General features: G+C 44.5%; 1 protein-coding gene across 1 annotated transcript in view; it reads left to right on the plus strand.

The window, feature by feature from the left end:
- The window catches only part of ATPCL (ATP-citrate synthase), a 41,375-nt gene extending 30,034 nt beyond the window's left edge, over positions 1-11,341 (plus strand). The window contains exons 10-20 of the mRNA XM_088256212.1: positions 387-513; positions 1,331-1,527; positions 2,767-2,882; positions 3,569-3,709; positions 4,806-4,945; positions 5,503-5,741; positions 6,387-6,529; positions 7,651-7,813; positions 8,677-8,810; positions 9,603-9,809; positions 11,040-11,341. Coding sequence (XP_088112338.1) covers positions 387-513; positions 1,331-1,527; positions 2,767-2,882; positions 3,569-3,709; positions 4,806-4,945; positions 5,503-5,741; positions 6,387-6,529; positions 7,651-7,813; positions 8,677-8,810; positions 9,603-9,809; positions 11,040-11,199 — 1,767 coding nt within the window. The 3' untranslated portion in view covers positions 11,200-11,341. The remainder of the gene's footprint in view (positions 1-386; positions 514-1,330; positions 1,528-2,766; positions 2,883-3,568; positions 3,710-4,805; positions 4,946-5,502; positions 5,742-6,386; positions 6,530-7,650; positions 7,814-8,676; positions 8,811-9,602; positions 9,810-11,039) is intronic.
- Positions 11,342-11,762: the final 421 nt, after the last annotated feature.

The raw sequence follows: 11,762 nt of genomic DNA on the forward strand, positions 1-11,762 counted from the left end.
GGCGAAATATGCAACCCTAGTGATATATCCACTATTAGTGATATGTCTAAGCTTGGCAATATATCGAACCCTGGCTATAGCCTACCCTATCGATATATCCAACCCTGGCGATATATCCATTATTATGTAGTGATTTGTCTAAGCTTGGCAATATATCAAACCCTGGCTATAGCGTACCCTATCGATATATCCAACCCTGGCGATATATCAAACTCTGGCTATATAAATACAATCCTACCGGTATATCCTACCTTGGCGATACATCCAACGCTGTCGATATATTTAACCTTGGCGATATACCCAACCCTATCGATATATCCAACCTCGCCGATCGCCAGTTGGAACGTCAGCGACATCGCAACTGATGGCGCCGCCATTTCTTCCAGAACATGCTGGACTTTGACATAGTGTGCAGCCGCAAGGAGCCGTCCGTGGTGGCCGTCGTGTACCCCTTCACGCAGTCCGACCACAAGCAGAAGTTCTTCTTCGGGAACAAGGAGATATTCATACCCGGTAATTGCGCAAACTCACACTCTCGGCACACAGTCAGTGCCCGCTTGGACAGCGACAGCCGCATGTCAGGCATGCGATCAGCGCATGCTGCGGATATGGCACACACTCTGTGCCCGCCGCGCTTTCAATACACCGTCTGTGGGGGTAATGATTGTAGCTTCTGATGGGCAATTTGTACGCTTCCTTCAGTTCCATTAGTACTTTTTTTTTTTGCATTTTAGGACTTAGTAGATTCTACTTAGTCCAAAAATGCAAAAAAAAACATACTACAAAAAAATGTCCCTTACTGTGTTTTTAATTTGGACAGCCGTAATGTGCTGGAGGTTACCCCTATATTAATATTAGCACTGATAATATACCTAACTTAATGAATTTAATATGCCCACACACACACACACACACACACACACACACACACACACTATGATTTTAAAAAATTATCAGAATCGACACTAAAATCACTGTTGTCAGATTCGGCAGTGACGGCAACTCGGGGATTATTGGACAACCCTGAGCGCCATTAGTTGTTCCGACGAAAAAGCTCTCTTTAATTTACGTTTAAAGTGGTAAAAACTAATTCGGTTTCAATTCTAAGTATGCAAAGATATTCTCAACAGATGTCACTATGCGTTCAATATATTTGTACATTTTAAATAATTGATTTTCTTTAGTAAAAGCCCATTTAAAACGGCGCGTCTAAAGATGTAATTTTTGTATGAGCGGCGCTCCGTTCACAGAAAATTATGCGTCTTAAGACGCTTTTGGCAGTCAACCGTTTAAACATATTAAAAAAAATAAAAATGATCTTGTTCCGCAGTTTACAGCGATCTGGACAAGGGGTTCCAGCGCCACCCGGACGCGACGGTGCTGATCAACTTCGCCTCGCTGCGGTCCGCCTACGACAGCACGCTGCAGGCCATGAACCACGAGCAGCTCCGCTGCGTCATCATCATCGCCGAGGGCATCCCCGAGAACATGACGCGCAAGCTGATCAAGGTGGCAGACGCCAAGAAGGTAGCTAGACCCATTGTTCCGCAAATTTTCTCTACTCAAGGTGCACCGCACCTACCAAACTAAGAAATTTCATTTCATTCAAACCCTTGTCCGCACCCCAATGGTGCATAGGGCACTGCATTGTATAAACGCAGTGTTATCTTGATCGTTAACACACGAAGGAGAGGTGATCAGGCCTCCGCTTCAGGTACCATCATCATCATCATCAAACCCTTATCCGCACCCCAACGGTGCATAGAACACTGCATTATATAAACGCAGTGTTATCTTGATTGTTAACACACGAAGGAAAGGTGATCAGCCCTCCGCTTCAAGTACCAGTCCAGGGTCATATTGAATAAATATTAGAGTGAAAAAATCACTTACATTTATTTGAACCCACCTCGGGAATCGAACCCGGGACCTTCAGAACGGTAGCCGAACGTGCTGACCATTACACATTCACATTTCACATTCAGATCTGCATTCTTCTCTTTCAAAAACCATAATTTTGGATTTGCTAACATTCATCAATAAATCACTTTCCTTGCACAGATTATACACTTTTGTCACCAACGCCTGCAGGTCTTCTCCGCTATCGGCAAGAAGAACAGCGTCGTCAGCATACAAAAGGCAACAGACAGTCAAATGATTCATTCTAGCTCCAACATTTAAACCTTTCAGTTCTTTCATCAGGATTTGAAGCGGCTCATGGACGTCTCCTCCTATTCGCAGCTCAAGAGGATGGCGACTGACAGAGACAAGTGGCTGACACTACAAGGCGCTGCCTTTAGAAGATGATGATGAGTTCTTTCATGCAATTATCCATGGATAGGTTAAACAGCCACGGTGACATTACACATCCCTGTACACACTTCGGAGACGGACAATTGTGTTTAATGCCAAATGTGATCCTTCTCAACTGAGCGCAGGCAATCTAAATTTGGAGCAATTGTGTTATTCTCAAATAACTAGACTGTTTTCCGCGGTACACCGCAGCTGTCCAAACTCAAAACACAGTAAGAGACATTTTTTTGTAGTACGTTTTTTTGCATTTTTGGACTAAGTCGAATTAATACTTAGTCCAAAAATGCAAAAAACTTACTGTGTTTTGAGTTTGGACAGCCGACCAGTGTGCCGCGGCACACACGCAACGTTACATTACATTGCAGTTCACAGTTAGGGTACAATGTTAAATATAGGGGGCATGTTGTTCACGGCCCTGTTGTGATTGTGATTCATCTTCTTCTTCACTTCCAGGTGACGATTATTGGCCCCGCCACGGTCGGTGGCATCAAACCCGGCTGCTTCAAGATCGGCAACACTGCCGGCATGATTGATAATATCGTTGAGTCGAAACTCTATCGCGCGGGCAGGTCAGTGACTATGTAGCATCGTTACTTCCAATCATTGTGGCAATTAATTTAAAAAAATTGGCCCGAGAGACGTTCCTTGAGGAACTCCTGACTCAAAAAAAGTCCCTTAGTGATTAATTTCTCCTTACTAAGGGTTGGCCGCTCTGAGCGGCGCCCCAGTGCTGCAGCGGAGCCAGGATATACGCGGAGTTGCCGAGCCAGGATATACGCCTTCTTCCTACGCTGCGTTTACCTTCCACGCCGCCTTGTAATATAATACCTATTACTCGCTATTTCTCTCCCCTCATACAACGGCCCGAGTACTCCACGCTGAAGGTTGGCAATCATCGTGTCAGTCTGCAGCCGCTCTGAGCAGCGCCCCAGTGCTGCAGCGGAGCCAGGATATACGCCTTCTTCCTACGCTGCGTTTACCTTCCACGCCGCCTTGTAATATAATACCTATTACTCGCTATTTCTCTCCCCTCATACAACGGCCCGAGTACTCCACGCTGAAGGTTGGCAATCATCGTGTCAGTCTGCAGCCGCTCTGAGCAGCGCCCCAGTGCTGCAGCGGAGCCAGGATATACGCGGAGTTGCCGAGCCAGGATATACGCCTTCTTCCTACGCTGCGTTTACCTTCCACGCTGCCTAATAATATACTATTTCTCTCCCCTCGTACAACTCACGGCTTGATGTGATGTTCACAGTGTCGCGTACGTGTCCAAGTCGGGCGGCATGTCCAACGAGCTGAACAACATAATCTCCAAGGAAACAAACGGAGTCTACGAGGGTGTCGCCATCGGTGGAGACCGCTACCCCGCCAGCACCTTCCTGGACCACCTCATTAGGTAAGGCGTCTGCCAGGATGAGAAGGAGAGACGGAGAGAGAGCGATGGGGAGAAGGAGAGGGAGTAAGGGAGACAGTGGGAAATAGGGCGGGAGACAGGGAAAGAATGATAGAAAGAAAGGGAGTGAATGAGAGTGGGAGGGGAAGGGAATTTAGGAGACAGAAAGAAGGGGTATAAGAGGGAATGTGAGAGAGCAAAGGAGGGAGAAGGATAGAGGGTGGGTGGGAGAAAAAGGGAGAGAGTGAGAGCATACATACCAAAAATGATCAAAGACATTTTGAGTATTACGCAATAAACTTACATTATTAAAAAAAATAACATGTACATAAATGTGGGTTAAAATAGTGTGTAAATATGAGTAGTATGCATTATTTTTACCCACATTCATTCATTATTTTAACCCACAATTACGCATTATTTTAACCTACATTTATGACTTATTTTAACTTACATTTATTCAATATTTTAACCCACATTTATGACTATTTTAACTCACATTTATGCATTATTTCTACTCACATTTATGTTATATTTTTACCCACATTCATGCATTATTTTTACTCACATTCATGCCTTATTTTAACCCATATGTATGCACTATTTCGACCTACATCAACGCATTATTTTAGCATTGTTTTTACTCACATTTATATTTTATTTTCACCCACACTCATGCATTATTTTTAACTCACATTTATGCATTATTTGAAGCCTTATTGTATCCCACATTTATGCCTTACTTTAACCCACATTCATGCATTATTTGAACTAACATTAATGCATTATTTTAAGCCTTATTGTATCCCACATTTATACCTTACGTTAACCCACATTCATGCATTATTTGAACTAACATTAATGCATTATTTTAAGCCTTATTGTATCCCACATTTATGCCTTATGTTAATCCACATTCATGCATTATTTTAACTCACATTTATGCATTATTTTAAGTCTTATTGTATCCCACATTTATTCCTTACTTTAACCCACATTTGAGCATTATTTCAACCCACATTTACGCCCTATCTTCACCCACATTTGCGCACTATTCGCCCAAGTAATCTCACATTCACGAACACGACCCTTGCGGCAGGTACGAGAAGGACCCTAACGTGAAGATGATGGTGCTGCTGGGCGAGGTGGGCGGCGTGGAGGAGTACCACGTGTGCCGCGCCATACTGGAGCGCAGGCTCACCAAGCCGCTCGTGGCGTGGTGCATAGGGACATGCTCATGTAAGTCACTCATGCCGGAATTTTCCGGATCCCAATAAATCCCTTTTATTATTTTGAGTGTGTCCAATACTTGTTCACAAATCTGGATTATCTACAATTATAGGAGTTATTTATTTTCTTTTATTTCTTTAGTTAGCTTATATTACATTTAATACAAACTAATTTTTACACTTGTCCGCCTCCGTAGTGTAATGGTCAGCACGCTCGGCTACCGTTCTGGAGGTCCCGGGTTCGATTCCCAAGTGGGGTAAAATAAATATAAGTGATTGTTTCACTGTAACATTTATTCAATATTACCCTGAACTGGTACCTGAAGCGGAGGGCTGATCACCTTTCCTTCATGTGTAAAAACGATCAAGATAACACTGCGTTTATATGACGCAGTGCCCTATGCACCATTGGGGTGCGGATAAGGGTTTTATTATTATTTATTAATATAAACTATAAATATTTTATTCTAACAGGGAACAAAAGATAAAAATTTTAAAAAGTTAGCAAATCGTCTCATCATTCATTTTCAAGCCCTTGAAACATGTCTCATCCTTGTGTCGTTGCAGCCATGTTCACGTCGGAGGTGCAGTTTGGGCACGCGGGGTCGTGCGCCGGCTCCAAGCTGGAGGAGGCGGCGGCCAAGAACGCGGCGCTGGCGCGGCACGGCGCGCGCGTGCCCGGCTCCTTCGACTCGCTGGGCGCGGAGATCGCGCGCGCCTACCGCGAGCTGGTCGCGGCCGGCGCCATCGTGCCCAAGCCGGAGGTGCAGCCGCCCAAGCTGCCCATGGACTACGACTGGGCCATGGTAACAACTAATCAGCTTCTCATTCGTCTTCTTAGTCCTGACTGCTTTCTGGCCCTAATCTAACTGCATTCTGGCTCTACTACCAACCTTTCCCGACTCCCTTTTGGCCCTACTCCTAACTGTCTTCTAGCTCTTTCCTTGACTGCCTTTCTGCCCATTCCTTAACTGCCTTCTGGCCCTATTTCCTGACCCTCATCTGGCCCTACTCCTGACTGTCTTCTGGCTCTTCTTCCGACATTTGCTCACCCTACACCTGACTACCTTCTAGCTCTACTCCTGACTGCATTCTAACCCTAGTCCCACCATATTCTGGCCCTACGCCTGACCGCCTTCTGGCCCTACTCCCGACTGTCTTCTACCCTTTTTCCTGACCATCTTCTGGCCCTTCTCCCAACCGCTTTCTACCACTTTTATTGACTGCCTTCTGGGTATCCTTCCAACCATCCTCTGAACTGTTTTCTGGCCTTACTCCTAGTCGTTTTTCCGAGCTTTTCTGGCCCTATACCCAACTGCGTTCTAGCCCTAGTCCCGACTGCCTTCTTCCCCTTCTCCCAATTGTCCCTACTCTCCTCCTTGATCGCAACGCCTCTAGTCCTTGGGCGTCTCGCCTCGTCACACCCCGCTGATTGGTTTATCCGCTTGCAGAAACTGGGCCTGATCCGCAAGCCGGCCAACTTCATATCGACCATCTGCGACGAGCGGGGCAAGGAGCTCGCCTACAGCGGCGTGCCCATCAGCCAGCTGGTGCAGAGGAGCCACAGCGTCGGCCTCACGCTCAGCCTCCTGTGGTCAGTACCCGCCTCCCGCACGCCAACAGTCTCTCTGGCTGACTAGCTGCTGATCCCTTTCACTGGGATTTGCGCTTCTACAAAACTTAGTGGTGGTTTTACAAACTTGTGTTTATTTAGATTGGCAGTGACAGGGATATTGAGAGCTTTCATATGTAAATTCGCAGTAAAATCTATACACATTTTACTTTCACATTTTCAATCTTTTTCCATTAAATTTATTTACATTACAAACTAAAATTCAAAGCGTGTATATATTGACAAAAAATGGAAAGTAAGCAAGAAGACTCTTGTTAAAGATGTAGAAGAATCCCTTATGGGAATACCCCCTCAGGCACATGGAACAGGTATTGTCCAGCATATCTTCCTACAGGCATAACCATCGGCAGGTTGCTCCTGTATATAGGAATGGGAAACTATCTATGCCCACGCTGTCCTTAGCTAACTATCGGGAACATACAGACCGATGCTCCGGATAGTTTCAGGATTATCCATCATACCGCGCAACAGTTGATAGAAACGCGTAATCTTCTCTATCTTCAAACCTATCTTACATGCAAATAAGCTTCTAAAAGTAGAGGCTTTGCGGGTTATTCTTTTTTTTTAAATAAAAATCGTTCCTGGGAATGTTGGGATTGTCTGGACGTTCGGATTAGCAGAACTCCATATACCTCGCTGCCGTCATGGAGTACCTGGCTGCCAAGGTGTTGGAGATGCAATGCAAAGGCCGGCAATGCCGCCAGTGAGAACAAGAAGACCAGCGTCACCCCCCGCCATCTGCAGTCGACTATCCACAATGACGGGAGCTCAACAAGCTGCTCTCCGGCGCTACCATTGCTCGGGGAGGCGTCCTGCCCAACATCTTGGCCATTCTCCAGCCCAAGAAGATCAAGAAGACCGAGAAGAAGGCGCAATAATACGGCGACTCCACTTTTCCCCCTTCAGACTCAGCCGATTGACAAGTTTTATCATTTTGATATCAAATTCCAAACCTGTATAAGCGCCCTTGAGGTAGTATTTTACGAAAATGTCGCTGTATAAATTATCCAGAATTATTATTATTATTATTGCCAAGTTTATCCTGTATTGCTGACGGGGCGTTGCGTTTCTGTCCGGTGCAGGTTCCAGCGGGAGCTGGACGAGGAGCTGTGCCGCTTCCTGGAGATGTGCCTGGTCATCACGGCCGACCACGGGCCCGCCGTGAGCGGCGCCCACAACACCATGGTCTGCGCGCGCGCCGGCAAGGACCTTGTCTCCAGCGTCGTCAGCGGCCTGCTGACCATCGTGAGTGGCTCTCCTGAAACCTATCCTTCAACCTCTGGTCGTCGCGGATCCCGTCTAAATTTATATCGGTCATCGTAAATCCTGTCAAAATTTATATCGGCCATGTATATCCTATAAAAATGTATATTTTTCATTCTAAATCTCATCAAAAAAATATCAGTCATTGTAAATCCTTTTATAATTTATATCAGTGTTCGTAAATCCTATCAAAATTTATAATGGTCATCGTAAATCCTGTAAAATTCCATATCGGTGATCGTAAATCCTATCAAAATTTTTAATGGTCATTGTTAATCCTGTAAAATTCTATATCGGTGTTCGTATATTCTATCAAAATTTATATCTGTGTTCGTAATTCTTATCAAAATTTATATCCGTCATCGTAAAACTTATAAAAATTTATATCATAACATAATAAATATTATCAAATTTTATATTGGTTATCAAAATCTTGTATCGGTCATCTAAATCCTATCAAAATTTATATCTATCATCTCAAATCGTATCAAAACTTATAACGGTCATCGTAAATCTTATCAAAATTTATATCGGTCATCGTAAATCCTGTAAGATTCTATATCTGTGTTCGTAAATCCTATCACAATATATATCGGTCTCGTTATTAGTGTATTATATGCTTGTAATTTATAATGGACATCATAAATCCTGTAAAATTCTATATCGGTATTCGTAAATCCTATCAAAATTTATATCGATCTCGTAATTAGAGTCAAAGTGTAGTAAATACATATCACCGGGAAGGAAAGGCTTATTACAAACTCACATATTCGAAATATGTCTGTTCATTTTGAATTTCCTGTATTGTGTAAGACCTGTGGTATAACGGGCGACTTCCTCCGCAGGGCGACAGGTTCGGCGGCGCGCTGGACAAGGCCGCGCAGGACTTTGGGGCCGCGTGCGCCTCGGGCAAGCACCCCATGGAGTTTGTGATGGAGAAGCGCGCCAAGGGGGAGCTCATCATGGGAATCGGCCACAGGTGAGGGGAGATGGCCATACGATACTGCTCATGTGTTTTGATGACTTTTAATTTTTACCTATTATTTTTTCCACGTGACCATTCAAATTTGTGTCTTATTATCACTCATATTTTTCTACCTTACCACTCAAATTTGTGCCATATTGTTACTCATGTTTCTACCTTGTGACCACTCAAATTTGTTCCTCATTGTCACTCATATTTCTAGCTCGTTGTCACTCTAGTTTATGCCTCATTGTTACACGTAGTTCTACCCTGTGACCACTCGTATGTCTCAGTATCATGCATATTTCAACCTTGTGAGGACTCAAATTCGTGTCTCATTGTCACTCATATATGTATCTACCTCTACCACTCAAATTTGTGCCTCATTGTCTCTCTTATTTCTACCTCGTATCCACTCAAATTTGTGTCGTACTGTCACTCATATATCTATCTCTGCCACTCAAATTTGTGCCTCATTGTCACTCTTATTTCAACCTTGTGTCAACCTTAAATTAGTGCCTTATTGTCATTCTTATTTCTACCTTGTGTCCACTCAAATTTGTTCCTCAGTGTCACTCTTATTTCTACCTCTACCACTCAAATTTGTGCCTCATTGTCACTCTTATTTCAACCTTGTGTCAACTCAAATGTGTGCCTTATTGTCACTCTTATTTCTACCTTGCGTCCACTCAAATTTGTTCCTCATTGTCACTCTTATTTCCACCTCTACCACTCAAATTTGTGCCTCATTGCCACTCTTATTTCTACCTTGTGTCCACTCAAATTTGTGTCTCATGGTCACCGCAGGGTGAAGTCCATCAACAACCCGGACGAGCGTGTGGCGGTGATGCGGCGCTACGTGCAGGCCAAGTTCCCGCGCCACCCCACGCTCACGTACGCGCTGGACGTGGAGGCCGTCACCACGCGCAAGAAGCCCAACCTGATCCTGAATGTGGACGGGCTCATCGCGGCCGCCTTCGTGGACATGTTCCGCCACTCGGGCCACTTCACCAGGTCAGCCGGACGGACACTATCCTTTATATACTGGACAGCTAATATAGCGCCGTTATACTCGAGTGCCGCCATAGAGGCGGCATGCTTGTTTAACTGTACTACTCGAGTGCCGCCATAGAGGCGGTATGCTTGTTCAAACGTACTACTCGAGTGCCGCCATAGAGGCGGCATGCTTGTTTAACTGTACTACTCGAGTGCCGCCATAGAGGCGGCATGCTTGTTTAACTGTACTACTCGAGTGCCGCCATAGAGGTGGCATGCTTGTTCAAACGTACTACTCGAGTGCCGCCATAGAGGCGGCATGCTTGTTTAACGGTACCACTTGAGTGCCGCCATAGAGGCGGCATGCTTGTTTAACTGTACTACTCGAGTGCCGCCATAGAGGCGGCATGCTTGTTCAAACGTACTACTCGAGTGCCGCCATAGAGGCGGCATGCTTGTTTAACTGTACTACTCGAGTGCCGCCATAGAGGTGGCATGCTTGTTCAAACGTACTACTCGAGTGCCGCCATAGAGGCGGCATGCTTGTTTAACGGTACCACTTGAGTGCCGCCATAGAGGCGGCATGCTTGTTTAACTGTACTACTCGAGTGCCGCCATAGAGGCGGCATGCTTGTTTAACTACTACTGGAGTGCCGCCATACAGGCGGCATGATTGTTTAACTGTACTACTAGAGTGCTGCTATAGAGGCGGCATGCTCGGTTTGGCGTACTACTTGAGTGCGGCCATAGAGATCATTTTCATAAAATCATATTAGTTACACTTTAGTATAAATAGCGGAATTTCCATCAATCGGAAATTTGATGGATCGTACCAAAAACAATGCGCAAAGGGTTAAAATGACAATATATGAAATATAATAAAGAAAGTACATATTATTTATACATACAACAAAACAAATGTAAATTATTAATTAAATGTATATATTTGTATATGCCCATTTCGGCACTGAACTGTAGTCATTAATGGTTGATCTCCATTTCGGCACTGCACCGTAGTAATTAGTTATCAAGTGTCGAACTGGGAGATGTGGGCATAGTTGACAAGTGCAAGAGTTTGATAATGTCTTAATAAGACGAAACGCGTCACGTATTAACATATACATAAATAAATGTAGAATTCAACCAAATAAACCTTGTATAATTTTGGATAAATTACCCAACAATTCAATATGGAATTCTACCAACTGTCTGCAGTTACATTAAACAAGCTCTCTTGTCTGTCCGCAGCGAGGAGGCGGAGCAGTACATCTCGGCGGGGTCCATCAACGCGCTGTTTGTGCTCGGGCGCACCATCGGCCTCGTGGGCCACTTCCTCGACCAGAACCGCCTGCAGCAGCCGCTCTACCGCCACCCCTGGGACGACATCACCTACATGCCGCGCCAGTGAACCCGCCACAACCGGACGCCGCGCGCTCACACGCACACGCATTCCATACGGGCAGGAAACCAGCACCTACCTGCGTGACATGTAAAAACACCTACCCTACCTTACTACCTACGCGGCTGTTCAAACTCAAAACACAGTGAGGGACATTATTTTTGTAGTATGTTTTTTTTGCATTTTTGGATAGTAGATTCTGCTTACTAGATTCTTAGAGAATCCTGGAGATCTACTAAGTAGATTCTACTTAGTTCAAAAATGCAAAAAAAAAACGTACTACATAAATATATACTATATATACATATATATATATATATATATATATATATGTATATATATGTATATGTATGTGTGTGTGTGCAGTACACTCCTCACGCAATCCAAAATACCAATATATAAGAGAACAACAGCTATAAAGCAATGCTCGTGGCGGACGGCGTGCTTCTTGACGGCCGCTAAACACCGTGTATATCAATTTAAATTTCACTCCCACAATACCACTATTTCTCCAGATATTTTCTGACGTGTGTTTCGATGCTTTTGTTTCAAACACCCTGAAAACGATGGAG

The sequence above is a fragment of the Brachycentrus maculatus genome, unplaced genomic scaffold (genome assembly GCF_059751285.1).
Source record: "Brachycentrus maculatus isolate JH-2025_06_01 unplaced genomic scaffold, ASM5975128v1 h1tg000059l, whole genome shotgun sequence".
NCBI lineage: Eukaryota > Metazoa > Arthropoda > Insecta > Trichoptera > Brachycentridae > Brachycentrus > Brachycentrus maculatus.